General features: G+C 43.7%; 1 protein-coding gene and 14 non-coding genes across 16 annotated transcripts in view; 5 read left to right on the plus strand and 10 right to left on the minus strand.

Annotated features, from left to right (window-relative positions):
* Nucleotides 1-13,349, minus strand: part of FBXO4 (F-box protein 4) — a 58,142-nt gene extending 44,793 nt beyond the window's left edge. For both annotated transcript variants that reach the window (XM_078605491.1, XM_078605490.1), the window contains exon 1: nt 12,637-13,349. In XM_078605491.1, the coding sequence (XP_078461617.1) occupies nt 12,637-12,894 (258 nt within the window). In that variant the 5' untranslated portion in view covers nt 12,895-13,349. The remainder of the gene's footprint in view (nt 1-12,636) is intronic.
* TRNAQ-UUG (transfer RNA glutamine (anticodon UUG)) lies at nt 239-310 on the minus strand. Its single transcript has one exon. It is a non-coding gene; the product is annotated as a tRNA-Gln (tRNA).
* On the plus strand, nt 699-770 carry TRNAQ-CUG (transfer RNA glutamine (anticodon CUG)). Its single transcript has one exon. It is a non-coding gene; the product is annotated as a tRNA-Gln (tRNA).
* TRNAQ-CUG (transfer RNA glutamine (anticodon CUG)) lies at nt 1,745-1,816 on the plus strand. Its single transcript has one exon. It is a non-coding gene; the product is annotated as a tRNA-Gln (tRNA).
* TRNAQ-UUG (transfer RNA glutamine (anticodon UUG)) lies at nt 2,407-2,478 on the minus strand. The gene has a single exon. It is a non-coding gene; the product is annotated as a tRNA-Gln (tRNA).
* Nucleotides 2,867-2,938, plus strand: TRNAQ-CUG (transfer RNA glutamine (anticodon CUG)). Its single transcript has one exon. It is a non-coding gene; the product is annotated as a tRNA-Gln (tRNA).
* TRNAQ-CUG (transfer RNA glutamine (anticodon CUG)) lies at nt 3,913-3,984 on the plus strand. Its single transcript has one exon. It is a non-coding gene; the product is annotated as a tRNA-Gln (tRNA).
* TRNAQ-CUG (transfer RNA glutamine (anticodon CUG)) lies at nt 4,574-4,645 on the minus strand. Its single transcript has one exon. It is a non-coding gene; the product is annotated as a tRNA-Gln (tRNA).
* TRNAQ-UUG (transfer RNA glutamine (anticodon UUG)) lies at nt 5,117-5,188 on the plus strand. The gene has a single exon. It is a non-coding gene; the product is annotated as a tRNA-Gln (tRNA).
* Nucleotides 5,866-5,937, minus strand: TRNAQ-UUG (transfer RNA glutamine (anticodon UUG)). The gene has a single exon. It is a non-coding gene; the product is annotated as a tRNA-Gln (tRNA).
* TRNAQ-CUG (transfer RNA glutamine (anticodon CUG)) lies at nt 6,941-7,012 on the minus strand. The gene has a single exon. It is a non-coding gene; the product is annotated as a tRNA-Gln (tRNA).
* On the minus strand, nt 8,259-8,330 carry TRNAQ-CUG (transfer RNA glutamine (anticodon CUG)). Its single transcript has one exon. It is a non-coding gene; the product is annotated as a tRNA-Gln (tRNA).
* TRNAQ-CUG (transfer RNA glutamine (anticodon CUG)) lies at nt 9,023-9,094 on the minus strand. The gene has a single exon. It is a non-coding gene; the product is annotated as a tRNA-Gln (tRNA).
* TRNAQ-UUG (transfer RNA glutamine (anticodon UUG)) lies at nt 9,780-9,851 on the minus strand. Its single transcript has one exon. It is a non-coding gene; the product is annotated as a tRNA-Gln (tRNA).
* TRNAQ-CUG (transfer RNA glutamine (anticodon CUG)) lies at nt 10,744-10,815 on the minus strand. The gene has a single exon. It is a non-coding gene; the product is annotated as a tRNA-Gln (tRNA).
* Nucleotides 13,350-17,199: the final 3,850 nt, after the last annotated feature.

Genomic DNA, 17,199 nt, shown 5'->3' on the forward strand with positions numbered 1-17,199 from the left:
TAGAATGGTTGAAGTGCGTCACGTGACCGCGAGCTCTCTGTCGTGTACGAATGCGCTGTCCAACCAAGTTCCTACCTGCCCACTCCGAAGGAACGTGTTTTATGGATGTACTGCCTCCTGGTCATACGTTTACACAATCATAAAACATTACCAAATGTGTGAACAATGTGCGTGTTAAACCCTGTTTTTCTCTCCCCAATAATTGATTTAAAAGCAAATATTAAAACAATACATCCTCAGGTTCCACCGAGATTTGAACTCAGATCGCAGGATTCAAAGTCCTGAGTGCTAACCATTACACCATGGAACCTTCACACGGCAAACTTGTTACACAGTCAACACGAGAGTGGGTTCAACCAATTGAATTAAATCATTAATACAATAATGCTGCTTCCAACTTTTTTAAAGAATGAGTGGTTGCTGTTAAGAGATTATGAAGTTAGTAGGGAAAGTGTGCCGGTTCCAGAGTGGAATGGTTATTAGCACTCAGGACTGAATCTTGTGAACTAAGTTCATATATCGGTTGTAACCTCGCCATGTTTAAAAAACATTTTGTTGTTGTAGTTTTGTCATTAAGATCACGAGATGTGACTTGTAACATGACTTCAGGATCTAAGGCAGCCTGACTGTGTATCTGGCTCTATTGGCCTTCACTTTTTCTCAATTCTCAATTGTGTAATGAGCCTATTTCATCAGTTGGTTCCATGGTGTAATGGTTAGCACTCAGGACTCTGAATCCTGCGATCCGAGTTCAAATCTCGGTGGGACCTGTGGGTACTTTTTTTTTGGTAAGTTGCAATTCTTCATTCAATAATCGTAATAGAAATTGAGTTTCGTAACTGCTTTGGAGTCGTTTTCTTCTCGGGTGAGCAAATACTGTGCGTGTTACAAGTTCAAATAATTATTGAATGTTTAAAGATGGACAGCATTTGCACGTTTAAATATGGCCAGGAGATGTCAGTACAGCGATGCATCGAGTCTATTGTGCTCCAGCAATGAGTAGTTTTTTCTAAGTACGGAACAATCGTCTTGTTTCCTCTCACTTGTTGGACACTTTGAACACTCAACAATAGTTTGACTAAAGTAAGCAATGTATCATGTCCACCGAGCTGAATAATGGAAACAGATTCACGTTGAAATATCCCTGCTGAGAATCTTAACAAAGTACTCGGGAAATATCCTCCAAGAAAAACGTACCTGTATCTTATGCAGTCCATGGTTCAATAGAGTTCTGTGAGTGTATAATTTCAGCAGCATTGATTCATAACCAACAAACTCTGGACCGGTTTCAACACGGTGTCTCCATCAGCAAAGTCATGTTTAAATCAATACTGAACTGATGAGGCAGTCCAGAGTTTGCATGTACTTAATGCTGCTGAAATAACCGGAGGATTATGTATGAAATAGTTTCATTTTTTCACGTGGTATTTATATTCTCCACAAAGAGGCTAATTATTTATCCTAGATTTGAAGCTTTCGTGGCTGCAAGTATTCATACTCTTAAGTTTTTTCAGTAAAGTCACGTAGATTAAAAATACATATTTTTCTTTATTTTTATCTACGCGACTTTACCGAAAAAAATATTTTTATTATTTATTTGTATCTACGTGACTTTACCGAAAAAACCTAAGAGTCTAATTATTTATCCCCATATGAAAAGTATTACCACGTTAATGAATGGATTCCTTCGAGTTTGATGGCTCACACACACTGGGGTTGGCTTATCGGCCCAGCAATGCGTGGCAGTTCCATGGTGTAATGGTTAGCACTCAGGACTCTGAATCCTGTGATCCGAGTTCAAATCTCGGTGGGACCTTCCCATAATTTTACGAATATTTATATTTTACTTTTCTTACAATAAAAATCTTGAGTTCTGAGTTAACGCGTTCCTTCGGAGTGGGCAGGTAGGAACTTGGTTCAACCAATCCGGGAGCGTACATGTTTGGGAGGGGCTATGCACGACAGACAGACAGACAAATAATCCCTGGTGGGCAGAGTGGAACTGTTGTTCCTACCTGTATGACTCCATCTCTGATGCACATGTTCTCAGGCACTCAAACCTGAGCCAGCACACTTCGATTTAATACAGGTAGGAACAACAGTTCCACACTGCCCACCAGGGATTATTTGTCTGTCGTGCATAGCCCCTCCCAAACATGTACACTCCCTGATTGGTTGAAGTGCGTCACGTGATCGCGAGCTCTCTGTTGTGTCACGAATGCGCTGTCCAACCAAGTTCCTACCTGCCCACTCAGAAGGAACGTGTTTTATGGATGTACTGCCTCCTGGTCATACGTTTACACAATCATAAAACATTACCAAATGTGTGAACAATGTGCGTGTTAAACCCTGTTTTTCTCTCCCCAATAATTGATTTAAAAGCAAATATTTAAAAAATACATCCTCAGGTTCCACCGAGATTTGAACTCGGATCGCAGGATTCAAAGTCCTGAGTGCTAACCATTACACCATGGAACCTTCACACGGCAAACTTGTTACACAGTCAACACGAGAGTGGGTTCAACCAATTGAATTAAATCATTAATACAATAATGCTGCTTCCAACTTTTTTTAAGAATGAGTGGTTGCTGTTCAGAGATTATGAAGTTAGTAAGGAAAGTGTGCCGGTTCCAGAGTGGAATGGTTATTAGCACTCAGGACTGAATCTTGTGAACTAAGTTCATATATCGGTTGTAACCTCGCCATGTTTAAAAAACATTTTGTTGTTGTAGTTTTGTCATTAAGATCACGAGATGTGAGTTGTAACATGACTTCAGGATCTAAGGCAGCCTGACTGTGTATCTGGCTCTATTGGCCTTCACTTTTTCTCAATTCTCAATTGTGTAATGAGCCTATTTCATCAGTTGGTTCCATGGTGTAATGGTTAGCACTCAGGACTCTGAATCCTGCGATCCGAGTTCAAATCTCGGTGGGACCTGTGGGTACTTTTTTTTTGGTAAGTTGCAATTCTTCATTCAATAATCGTAATAGAAATTGAGTTTCGTAACTGCTTTGGAGTCGTTTTCTTCTCGGGTGAGCAAATACTGTGCGTGTTACAAGTTCAAATAATTATTGAATGTTTAAAGATGGACAGCATTTGCACGTTTAAATATGGCCAGGAGATGTCAGTACAGCGATGCATCGAGTCTATTGTGCTCCAGCAATGAGTAGTTTTTTCTAAGTACGGAACAATCGTCTTGTTTCCTCTCACTTGTTGGACACTTTGAACACTCAACAATAGTTTGACTAAAGTAAGCAATGTATCATGTCCACCGAGCTGAATAATGGAAACAGATTCACGGTGAAATATCCCTGCTGAGAATCTTAACAAAGTACTCGGGAAATATCCTCCAAGAAAAACGTACCTGTATCTTATGCAGTCCATGGTTCAATAGAGTTCTGTGAGTGCATAATTTCAGCAGCATTGATTCATAACCAACAAACTCTGGACCGGTTTCAACACGGTGTCTCCATCAGCAAAGTCATGTTTAAATCAATACTGAATTGATGAGGCAGTCCAGAGTATGAGTGTACTTAATGCTGCTGAAATAACCTGAGGATTATGTAAGAAATAGTTTCATTTTTTCACGTGGTATTTATATTCTCCACAAAGAGGCTAATTATTTATCCTAGATTTGAAGCTTTCGTGACTGCAAGTATTCATACTCTTAAGTTTTTTCGGTAAAGTCACGTAGATTAAAAATACATATTTTTCTTTATTTTTATCTACGCGACTTTACCGAAAAAAATATTTTTATTATTTATTTGTATCTACGTGACTTTACCGAAAAAACCTAAGAGTCTAATTATTTATCCCCATATGAAAAGTATTACCACGTTAATGAATGGATTCCTTCGAGTTTGATGGCTCACACACACTGGGGTTGGCTTATCGGCCCAGCAATGCGTGGCGGTTCCATGGTGTAATGGTTAGCACTCAGGACTCTGAATCCTGTGATCCGAGTTCAAATCTCGGTGGGACCTTCCCATAATTTTACGAATATTTATATTGTACTTTTGTTACAATAAAAATCTTGAGTTCTGAGTTAACGCGTTCCTTCGGAGTGGGCAGGTAGGAACTTGGTTCAACCAATCCGGGAGCGTACATGTTTGGGAGGGGCTATGCACGACAGACAGACAGACAAATAATCCCTGGTGGGCAGAGTGGAACTGTTGTTCCTACCTGTATGACTCCATCTCTGATGCACATGTTCTCAGGCACTCAAACCTGAGCCAGCACACTTCGATTTAATACAGGTAGGAACAACAGTTCCACACTGCCCACCAGGGATTATTTGTCTGTCGTGCATAGCCCCTCCCAAACATGTACACTCCCTGATTGGTTGAAGTGCGTCACGTGATCGCGACCTCTCTGTTGTGTCACGAATGCGCTGTCCAACCAAGTTCCTACCTGCCCACTCAGAAGGAACGTGTTTTATGGATGTACTGCCTCCTGGTCATACGTTTACACAATCATAAAACATTACCAAATGTGTGAACAATGTGCGTGTTAAACCCTGTTTTTCTCTCCCCAATAATTTATTTTAAAGCAAATTTAAAAAAATGCATCCACAGGTTCCACCGAGATTTGAACTCGGATCACAGGATTCAGAGTCCTGAGTGCTAACCATTACACCATGGAACCAACTGATGACATGTGCTCATTACACAGAATTGATAAAAAAGTGAAGGCAAATAGAGCCAAATTACAAAGGGGATATGGGCAAAATCAGATCAGTGATTGCAGATTTAGTGGTTGTCATGTGGAGTGATTTTGGGAGCACAGCACTCACTGTTGACTCAACAGTCAGGCTGCCTTAGATCCTGAAGTCATATTAAAACTCACATCTCGTGATCTTAATGACAAAACTACAACAACAAAATGTTTTTAAACATGGCGAGGTTACAAACGAGACGTGAACTTAGTTCACAGGATTCAGAGTCCTGAGTGCTAATAACCATTATAACCGGCACACTTGCCCTACTAACTTCATAATCTCTAAACAGCAACCACTCATTCTTAAAAAAGTTGGAAGCAGAATTATTGTATTAATGATTTAATACAATTGATTGAACCCACTCTCGTGTTGACTGTGTAACAAGTTTACCGTGTGAAGGTTCCATGGTGTAATGGTTAGCACTCAGGACTTTGAATCCTGCGATCCGAGTTCAAATCTCGGTGGAACCAAGTGTCTTTTTGTCTTGCAATAAATACGTTTCCGCATGTCGAGTTAAAGAATTGTGAACTGAGCTGTGGCGGGTTCAATGGTGTAATGGTTGTCACTCAGGACTCTTGCGTTCTGCGTTCAAATCTCGGTAGAGCCTGGGTAAATATATGCATTTTAAAAATATTATTCGGAACTCCAAATCTCTCGAACCAAGGGCAATACAGACTTTGGAAAGATAAAACAATACATTTTGTAAACGGCTAATTGACTTGTAGTAAAATTACATTGAAACTCCTCAAATACACAACCTCAAAAAAACATATTATCCACCCTCCCTAATAGATAAGAGAAAAATCACAGAAAAATCGTTCTAATTATGCTTTCTGCATAAGAGCTGCACCTGGAAGTCTCGTCCGTAGGTGCTAAATGATTTGCATTTGTTGAGGTTTAAAGTAAATCTTATTGAAAAATAAATCCTATTATATGCGTGGTAGAGACTGATAATTATGCAGTGAAAACTAAAGGAGATAACGATGTCTTCCATAGAGCTGTAGCATTGAAATCAGCTCTTGTAAGAGCAAGATGAATTTCACGAAAAATTCCTAGACCCAAAGAAATTTAACTTTTCAAATAAGAACGAATACATTGATTGAACTCGACATATGGAGACGTATTTATTGCAACACAAAAATACACGAGGTTCCACCGAGATTTGAACTCGGATCGCAGGATTCAAAGTCCTGAGTGCTAACCATTACACCATGGAACCTTCACACAGCAAACTTGTTACACAGTCAACACGAGAGTGGGTTCAATCAATTGTATGAAATAATTAAAACAATAATGCTGCTTCCAACTTTTTTAAAGGATGAGTGGTTGCTGTTAAGAGATTATGAAGTTAGTAGGGCAAGTGTGCCGGTTTTCTAGTCCGCCTTTAACGCCCTGAAAAGTGCCACGTTAACGGCCTTCAGACAAATCAAAGTCTTTACTGCACTCACTCCTTGGAGGGCTTAAGCTCTGCATGTTGGTCAGTGATTAACAACAACAAAACCTCCACCGTCAGCGGCCACGATCTATTCACCGCTGGATGAAGATATCCGCACATTGCCGCAAATTCACATCGGGTGAAGAAACAATCCATTGTGGAGCAACTATCCATTTAGCGCCTGAATTCGTGATTATTTAATGACTCCATCTCTTGTGCACATGTTCTCGGGAACTCAAACCTGAGCTAGCACACTTCGTTTTAATTTATGGATGTACTGCCTCCTGGTCATACGTTTACACAATCATAAAACATTACCAAATGTGTGAATAACGTGCGTGTTAAACTCTCTTTTTTTCTCTCAAAGTCCTGAATGCTAGCCATGACACCATAGAACCACCACACAACCTGTATGCATTACATATACTGGACACTGTTAACATCACAGCCTTTTAGTTAATACAATACTTCACTTTTTTCCTAGGAGAGCCTCACCAAGTCTTACAGAAGTGTTTGGCCAGTGACATGAAGCCAGACGAGTTCGGGGAGAATGCTCAAAGCTCAGCACCGTTTGGATTCAACCCATTGTAGTGCTGCCCTCTGCTGGTCACCTTAACAAGTGCAATATATTCACTGCACATCCGTATACGGCACAGGAAACGAATGTTGACCAAAAACGGATTCAACAAGCCAAACAAGCGTGAGCCTCAATTTCCAACGACTGCGCCAATTTATCCAGCTATTATTTGTCAAGAATCACAACTAGCAAAAAAAAAATATTAATCGCAGGTCCCACCGAGATTTGAACTCGGATCGCAGGATTCAGAGTCCTGAGTGCTAACCATTACACCATGGAACCTCCACGCAGGCCCAAGCTGATCAGTCAACCCGTGTGTGTTCAATCAAACTCGAAACGGCAACTTTCCATTGACACGGTGACTCACTTGATCTGGGGCCGTTATCCAGAATATAAATACCAAATAGATAAGCAGACAATAGGTCTCCTTCATATATCTGTAAACATTGCACATATTCTCACACAACCCCTCGGTCCAACGGACTTGTGGGACTGTATCGTTTAAGCAGCATTGCTTCAGTACAAGCAAACTCCAGGCCGGTTGACCAGTCGAGTATTGATTTCAGCATGACTTTGCTGATGGAGGACACTGATCGATGTTGAAAGCCGAGTTTGCGTGTTTTGAACAAAGCTGCTGCACGCGTACACCCCAAGAAGGCCGTTAGGCCGATGGGTTGCATATGAAAAACCTTCATCTTGGAGGATATATTGCCGGGTACTGTGTTAAGATTCTCATCAGGCTCCTGCATTGGAATATTTCACCGTTAATCCGTTTACTTGATTTAACTGGCGGTTCAAATAACCCCATTGATAGACGATTGTACGGTACTCTACTGAGAGAAACCACTCAATACAGTCGATGCAATGCATTGCTGTACAACCATTTTCTGGCCATCTTAACACGTTAAAATTGTAACGAGCGCAGTCTTCGCTCACCCGAGGAGAAGAGAGAGAACGACTCTAACCAAGCGCGAGGAGGAACTCCAGGTAGCCACGTGGTGCACCGATGCCAAATCCCCGCACTCGGCTCTGCGGTCCTCGACATGTTAAGGTGTTATCGGCAAAATTCACGAGTGTTTTACATCTTGAAAGGAAACCCGACCACTCGGAGAAAATCCACGCGTGCGAGGGGGCAACACTCGATAACCGTACAGATGGAAGGGGTGGAGTGTCCAACATTTGCTGTACCGACTTCTCTTGGATTATGGTACCTCGATGCCCACGGATATTTGGACATCTGTGAAAAGGAGCTTCATCGCTCATCGGATTCCTACAGTCTAAATGAAGATTCTGATACTGAGTTTCGCAACATCACCACACTCGCGGCCCCCACAGTGCTGGATTATATTATCGGTGTGCGTAGCCACCACCGCATGGCTACGAAATATACAATTACAGTATACAGAAAAGGGTAACAACTTTTCCAAATAACTAATTAGAGAGTACATGCGGCACGATACTCAATTTCTATTCGGATTATTGAATTAAGAATTAAAACTTACACTAATCAAAAAAATCATATTCCTCAAGGTCCCACCGAGATTTGAACTCGGATCGCAGGATTCAGAGTCCTGAGTGCTAACCATTACACCATGGAACCGCCACACATTGTTGGGCCGATAAGCCAACCCCAGTGTGTGTGAGCCATCAAACTCGACGGAATCCATTCATTAACGTGGTAATACTTTTCGTATGGGGATAAATAATTAATTCTAGATTTTAAGCTTTCGTGACTGCAAGGATTCATACTCTTAGGTTTTTTCGGTAAAGTCACGTAGTTAAAAATAAATAATAAAAATAATAATAGAAATAGAAATAAAATAATATTTATTTATTATTTAGCCTTTGTGGGGAATATAAATACCACGTGAAAAAATGAAACTTTCTTACTTAACCCATCGGATATATTTCAGCAGCTTTAAGTACACGTAAACTCTGGACTGCCTCATCAGTTCAGTATTGATTTATGCATGACTTTGCCGATGGAGACACCATGTTGAAACCGGTCCAGAGTTTGTTTGTTATGAATCAATGCTGCTGGAATTATACACTCACAGAACTCTCATTGCTGGAGCACAATAGACTCGATGCATCGCTGTACTGACATCTCCTGGCCATATTTAAACGTGCAAATGCTGGCCATCTTTAAACATTCAATAATTATTTGAACTTGTAACACGCACAGTATTTGCTCCCCCGAGAAGAGAACGACTCCAAAGCAAGCACGAAACTCAATTTCTATTACGATTGTTGAGTAAAGAATTGCAACTTACCATAAAAGAAATTACTCCAAGGTCCCACCGAGATTTGAACTCGGATCGCAGGATTCAGAGTCCTGAGTGCTAACCATTACACCATGGAACCAACACACTTGTGGCACGGATTACCACGATCAACACCACCATGGATTCACTTCGCTCGTTACGAATCATGATTCTGTATTTTGCATTGGGACGCTTGGTGAACTCTTTAATTGTGTATTGTACATTATTTGGCGATGGCCTTCAAATTAAAATCAGGCGACGTTTCAGGCTGTGAAGAAGGGCCATTGCCCGAAACGTCGCCAATTATTTATTGAAGGCAACAGTGGTATTGACAAATGTATTGCGTTTTTTTGTTGTCGATTATTGAGTGTTTGGAAAGTCAGACGGAAGCACCACGACGTATGGATATGGAGAAACACTCAAATTCTAGATTTGAAGCTTTCGTGACTGCAAGTATTCATACCCTTTGGTTCTTTCGGTAAAGTCACGTAGGTATAAATATAATAAAATAAATCACGACGTTTCGATAGCAACACAAGCGATCGAGTTCAGGTGAAAATCGCGATTGCCGCGATGTCTGCTGCCAGCAGCACGATGTCTGCTGCCTCACCTGAAGACGATGGCTTGTGTTTCTATCGAAACGTCGTGATTTATTTTGTTTTATTTCTACCTCCATGACTTTACCGAAATAACCAAAAAGCTTAATCATATTCAGTTGAAATAATAGCTCAGAACTCGTGATTCCAATTATTGATAAAACTAAAAAAAAAGTTTCGAACATGGCTTGGTTCCACCGAGATTTGAACTCGGATCGCAGGATTCAAAGTCCTGAGTGCTAACCATTACACCATGGAACCAACTTCTGCACCAGGCTCATTACGCATGTAATGAGCCTGGTTCTGACTGCAAGGATTCATACTCTTAGGTATTTTTCGGTAAATTCACGTAGGGAAAAAATACTAAAATAATAATAAACGAAACAAAATCAATTGATTTATTAATATTTATTATTATTTTATAAAGCAATTGATTTATTTTCATTTATAATTTTTTTACCTACGTGACTTTACCGAAAAAACCTAAGAGTATAAAACACTCAAAGGTCAACACTTGAATCAAAACACATTGGCTGTGCTGCCCTCTCGTGGTCACCTTAGCACATGCGATCTATTCACCACGAGAAAATACATCCACAGGCCAGCAAGGGACCATCCATTCAGTTCGTACGCATGGAGGGGGGAGGGGAGGGTAGGAGGGTTAACCCAAATGCGTAGCTTGCGTATGGGGGGGGGGGGTCTACTGACAATGTACGCATAGAAAACGGAGGGGGGGGGGTGAAGCCTCGATAATAATTTGTCTACATTGGCCCACAATTGAGTTAGATAGTCCGGCGGAGGACTATCTGTTTGCTTAAACACGTCAATATTATTAATCCTTGATCGTTTCTGCGTGGATTAAATATGGGCCGTTCTATCGGATTCTGGGGGGAGGGGGGGGGGTCAAGCGAACATACGCAGATGGGGGGGGGTGTAAAAAGTACGCGTACGTATAGGGAGGGGGGGGGGTCAAGTTTTTACAGTTTTTGCGGACTAAATGGATGTCCCCTAATTAAATCGTGAACAAAAAGCACCACTCTCAACTCAAATTATTCCAATTTACATCAACATGAAAAATATTTTTTTCCTCTTCTGAAAACGTGACAAAAATATCGCAACTTGCCGAAAAATAAAATAAAGAAAAATTACCGGAAGGTCCCACCGAGATTTGAACTCGGATCGCAGGATTCAGAGTCCTGAGTGCTAACCATTACACCATGGAACCGGTACGCCCTGACACCTTCACGCAGCCTTAAGTAGCCTATGCTATGCGCACTCGCGTCTTCCATACAACGACTTTTGTTAATTTAGAACTCTGCCAGGTCTTTTAAAACCAAATTAAAGTCTATCTAACCAGCGCGTTTCCTCGTCGCCTTTGTTAAAGAGGCTCAACCACCATGTCATCGGCGACGTGCTAGCGGTGACCCGGATGTTACAAATTACGTCATTGCAACAACCAAGTGACGTCACAAACCTGCCCGTGTGTTTAAGCACAAGCACGTGACGTCATCGCAAGAGTTTAGATTGACGTATCAGTAATCAGGTAAACGATTACGTCACCCAGGGTTACACGAATGACGTCACCTTTGTTTACACCCGTGATGAAACGTGCGTGACGCCTGCCGCCTACATAATTTTATTAAATCAGTGAATGGAAATCCTTTTCTAACTTTAGTCACATAATAAGTAATCCGATGTTATCCACTGCTGGATGAAGGCCTCCCCTAAAACCATCGCTATGACCGTCCTGGACATCTGTGAGAAGAAAAAAAAAAGCTTTATAGCTCCAGGATCAATAACGATCCAGTTCGGGTGGAACAATCCACACAGCCGACACCTGCAACGCGAGCACATTTCACGGCTCCATCTACACGCTGAACGTCCTCTCGAACACTCAAATCCTCAGCACGTTTAGATTCAAGACCACCCTCCTCCTGGCCACCTTCACAATTGTAATGTCATCATCATCAGCATCATAATCAGCAGCCATGGTCAATCCACTGCTGGATGAGAACACATTCCACGGATTAGATTGAATTGCTCCATCTCTCAACCTCACATTAATTATCGACAGAAACTATCACAGTCATAACAATCAGCAAGAACAACAACAACCACCATTCGCCATCTGGTGGCGGTGACGTTACCACCACGCCGCTTGTGCCAGGCTAGGTGCACTTTTGAGTTCACGTGAAGTTTCGAAGGCTCGCTGGCAGGAAGTCAAGGGACAGGTGCAACACAAAGACGCCCCGTATAGCCTGGACAGAATGTTCGGCAAAGTGCTGTTAGAGAGCACCTATGAAGGCCGGCACGGCACGCGACCGCCTTTGTCTCCCCCAGTGGCGATGTTTACACACCGCACCAGGTACTCATTTGAGGCCGAGTAGACCTAGGGGAGGCCTTAGGACAGTTTCAGATAATCGCCGCTGGTGTTGTCCGTCAGCCGCGAACCGCGACACTCACTCACAACAACAACACTCACTCACAACAACAACACTCACTCACAACAACACTCACTCACAACAACAACACTCACTCACAACAACACACTCACATACTCTTAGTTTTTTCGGTAAAGTCACGTAGGTAAAAAAATTAAATTTAAATTAATATAAATAAAAGAATAACAAATCACGACGTTTCGGAGGCAACACAAGTCTCCGTCACTTGATGCAGTAAATTCAGCTGTGACGGTCCCACCTGATTACGGAGACTTGTCTTGCCTCCGAAACGTCGTGATTTTTTTTTATTTAGTTTTTATTTATTTTACATTTTTACCTACGTGACTTTACCGAAAAAACTAAGATTATGAATCCTTGCAGTCACGAAACCTTCAAATCTAGAACACACTCACAACAACACGCACACTCACAACAACACACGCACAACAATAACACCACACGCACACACTCACAACAACACTAACACACTCACAACAACACAAGAACAACATTCTCACAACAACACCGCGCAACAACAACTCTCACAACAACAACAACACGCGCCGAGTAGCCGAGTGGTTCACTGCGACTGTAGAGACACTCACTGGCAGCCAGTCCAAGGCGCTGTCTGGTTGCCGGGCGTCCCGCTCCTCCCGCTCCTCCTCCTGCGGTGGTTGTGGTTGTGGTGGTTGTGGTGGTTGTTGTAGTTCCATCTCCTCCCGTACGTCCGCCGTGAACCTCCTCCGGTACGCGTTCCGCACGCCCAGCAGGCTGGCGAGCAGAGCGCGCTCCAAGCGCCTCCACTCCGGCAGGCTGGCCTCCTCCTCGTGCCCCCCATTGCTCATCTCCTCCTCATCTGCCATGGACAAGATCTACTCGCTGCTGCTGCTGCTAATGCCGCTTCCGCTACCTGTGCAACCAACTACGACTGTGGCAAGCTACCACCGCTGTTGCTTGAATTGACGACTCGAGAGGAGCTTCTGCTGCTGCAGCAACACGTACAGCACTTCTTGCTGCTCGAAGCGACAATAGCTCGCAATGACAGCTGACACCAACTGTTGTTGTTTGTTGCTGCTACAACACGTACAACACTTCTTGTTGCTCGAAGCGACAATAGCTCACAATGACAGCAACTGTTGTTGTTGCTGCTGCTGCTGCTACAACACGTACAATAATTATTGTTGCTCGAAGCGACAATAGCTCACAATGACAGCTGACACCAACTGTTGTTGTTTGCTGCTGCTGCTGCTGCTGAATGGACCAAACTACTGCAACTCTGCTGCTGCTTCGCTCTTCCTGCTACCGGTTGACCACCACGCGTGCTGCTCCACGCACGCTGCTTTATGTAGCAGGCGGTGCCGTGACGTCACGCGCCGGCTCGCCGGGTGACGCCGCCGCCTCCACGTGGCGCGCGGGATCCACCGGTGACGTCACCGCCAGCCCCACGCTGAGCACGTGGGGCCGAGGGGGGTTCAAGTTCATGTATTAGTACTCTTAGTTCTTTCGGTAAAGTCACGTAGGTAAAAAATGAAATAAAAAATTATAAAAATAAAACAATAAAAATCACGACGTTTCGGAGGCAACACAAGTCTCCGTCATCAGGTGGGACCGTCACCTGATGACGGAGACTTGTGTTGTCTCCGAAACGTCGTGATTTTTATTGTTTTATTTGTATTAATTTTTATTAAATGTTTTACCTACGTGACTTTACCGAAAGAACTAACAGTATGAATCATTGCAGTCACGAAAGCTTCAAATCTAGAATCCATGTATTAGGTTTAGCCCTGTGAGCCACTCATTCGGCTCTTGAATCGGGTGCAACCGCAACAAACAAAAAACATGAACAAGAAAACATCTTAAAGTGAATTTGTGACTAAGTGCAAACAGAAAATCCAAGAAAAAACAGCAAAATATTGCAGAAAAATCACCGTACACCAACGCTGTGTGCACAAATCCCAGTTCGATGTCACTTTCACGTGCACGGGAGTTTAGTGACTTAAAGCTTTCGTGAATGCAAGAGTTCATATTTTCTGGAGCCTTTCGGTAAAGTCACGTGGATAGGTTCGAAAAGAATGAAATAAAAAACGACGTTTCGATCGCAACACAAGCGACCGTCAACCAGAGGTCGCAAACGAGTTTTGATTCCGTACCCGTACCCGGCCGCACCAGGGTCGCAAATGGGTACCCGTACTCGTACCCGGCCGGGTACGGGTACCCGTTCCCTACCCGTACCCTACCCGAAATGAGTGACAAACGGCTACTCACCAGTGACTCACGGCTTACCCGTACCCGGCTACCCGTACCCGGCCGGGTACGGGTAGCCGGGTATCGGGTAGGGTACGGGTATCGGGTACCCGATTGCGACCTCTGCCGTCAACAGGTGGAAAGGGGGGGGGGGAGCTACTAAAAGTAAGCTGTTTTTATTATTATTATATTTTACACGCTTTTTATTAACTCACTCTGTGTTGTTGTTGTATCCTCAAATCTTGTAACTGAATTTTTATCCACTTCCCAATGTGGTATCAACTGCAAACTTGGTATACTTATGTCATGCTGATGACAATACTATATTCTATATAAAAATTTTAAAACATTTTAAAACATTCTTTTTTATATGTTATGTTTCGGCTTGGCTCTAATTGTCCACGCTCAACTGACGTTGGCTGTAAATCACCACGGCCCCTTTCGATATGGCAAGCCTCGGGGCCACTTCCTGGAGTCGTGGAGTTCTTCCATTCCTAGTATGGTACGTTTCATTAAATCGAGTTTAAAACAAATTTTTTTTTTTATATCTAACCTATATAATTCATTTTTTGTCTGTCTGTCTGTCTGTCCGTCCGTCTGTCCGTCTGCATACGCTCCCTTCCGTTGGGATGTAGCTCTCGGACCGTGGGGTTCGCCAAGATTAAATTTTGCAGGTGGGCACGCCCCCGGCCCCGCGGTAAACTTAGGCATTTCCGATTTTTCGTCTATAAACTTTAAATCAGACCGATTATCGATTTAGTGCGATTGCTCTTTATTTATTAATATAACTATTTATTTATTTATTTAATATTGCCGACCGGCGCGGACCACGGCGGTTGCCCCTGGCAACGGGTAGCAACGCCTTTGCTGCGGGGTGGACGCCATTTTGAATTCCCGTTAAAAATATGCGCACGCATTAACACGCGACTCTGAGGTAAATTCATCAAAGTTTCACGTCCTCTTTACTCCCCCCCCCCACCCCAATGTGTGCAATTACTATTATAGGGTCGGTAGATAATAAAATTATAGCGATTAGACAGTATTATTGTAGCACGGGGGGGGGGGGGGGGGGGTAACGGCCCCAGTACCCGGCCTCGACACCCCACACGTGTCAAGCGACGACTTTGTGGTATAAACTCGATATACCCAGCGTTGCCCGGGGGAAAAATACATTTAAAATCTTCTGAAAACTTTAAAACATAACATACCAATGAAAATACAACTGTGTAATTAAAATTCTAAACCCGACCGCGCCAAGAATCGATTCTCTGAATCGCGAAAAGGAATCGAAGGTTGTAGATTCATTTAGAATCGCTCTGTTCCCGTTTAATATAAGTTTGTTATAGAGTCGATGTAAACTGCTACGAATGGGAAATATCCGGCGTTGACCAGGGCAAAAATATAATTAAAAACTCCTGAAAGCTTAAAACATAACATACCAATGAAAATAAAACTCTGTAATTAAATATGGAAACCTCCTACGCGCCAGGAATCGATTCTTTGAATCGCGCAAAGGAATCATCGAAGGTTGTAGATTCCTTTAGAATCGCCCTATTCCTGCCACGTTTGCTTAACATTTCCCACACACACATTCACACATTTAGCTTTTACATTTAACATACAAAACGTCAGCATGTACTGCTGTCATCATAGGTAAAAATATATACACCTTCACCACTCTCCCTCACTCACCATCACCACTCACCCTCAACACTCACTATCACTCACCACTCACTATCACTGACCACTCACCACTCACACTCACCCTCACCACTTACCCTCACAACTCACCCTCACCACTATTCCTCACTACTTACCCTCACCACTCTCCCTCACCAATCACCAATCACCCTCAAGCATACTTGGCGACACGTAAATAAGTTTTTAAAACGGGAATAGGGTGAGTGGTGGTGGTGAGGGTGAGTGTTGAGGGTGAGTGGTGAGGAAGAGTGGTGAGGGAGAGTGGTGAGGGTGAGTGGTGGTGGTGAGGGTGAGTGTTGAGGGTGAGTGGTGAGGAAGAGTGGTGAGGGAGAGTGGTGAGGGAGAGTGGTGGTGGTGAGGGTGAGTGTTGAGGGTGAGTGGTGAGGAAGAGTGGTGAGGGAGAGTGGTGAGGGTGAGTGGTGGTGGTGAGGGTGAGTGTTGAGGGTGAGTGGTGAGGAAGAGTGGTGAGGGAGAGTGGTGAGGGAGAGTGGTGGTGGTGAGGGTGAGTGTTGAGGGTGAGTGGTGAGTGGTTAGGGTGAGTAGTGAGGATGCGTGGTGAGCGTGAGTGGTGAGCGTGACTGGTGAGGGTGAGTGGTGAGGAAGAGTGGTGAGGGAGAGTGGTGAGGGAGAGTAGTGAGGAGGGAGAGTGGTGATTGGTGAGGGTGAGTGGTGAGGGTGAGTGGTGAGGAAGTGTGGTGAGGGAGAGTGGTGAGGGAGAGTGGTGAGGAGGGAGAGTGGTGATTGGTGAGGGTGAGTGGTGAGGGTGTGATTGGTGAGAATGAGTGGTGAGTGGTGAGAGTGAGTGGTGAGGGTGAGTGGCGGTTGTGAGTGGTGATTAGTGAGGGGTGAGTGGTGAGGGTGAGCGTGAGTGGTGAGGGTGAGCGGTGAGGGTGAGCAGTGAGGGTGAGCAGTGAGGGTGAGTGGTGATTGGTGATTGGTGAGGGTGTGATTGGTGAGGATGAGTGGTGAATGGTCAGGGTGAGTGGTGAGGGTAAGCGTTGAGGGTGAGTGGTGAGCGTGACTGGTTGGTGGTGAGGGTGAGTGGTGAGGGAGAGTGGTGAGGGAGAGTGGTGAGGGAGAGTAGTGAGGGTGAATGGTGAGGGTGAGGGTGAATGGTGAGGGTGAGTGGTGAGGGTGAGTAGTGAGTGGTGAGGGTGAGTGGTGATTGGTGAGGGTGAGTGGTGAGGGTGAGTGGTGAGGAAGAGTGGTGAGGGAGAGTGGTG

This window comes from Lampetra planeri, chromosome 24, assembly GCF_965212315.1.
Source record: "Lampetra planeri chromosome 24, kcLamPlan1.2.h2, whole genome shotgun sequence".
NCBI lineage: Eukaryota > Metazoa > Chordata > Hyperoartia > Petromyzontiformes > Petromyzontidae > Lampetra > Lampetra planeri.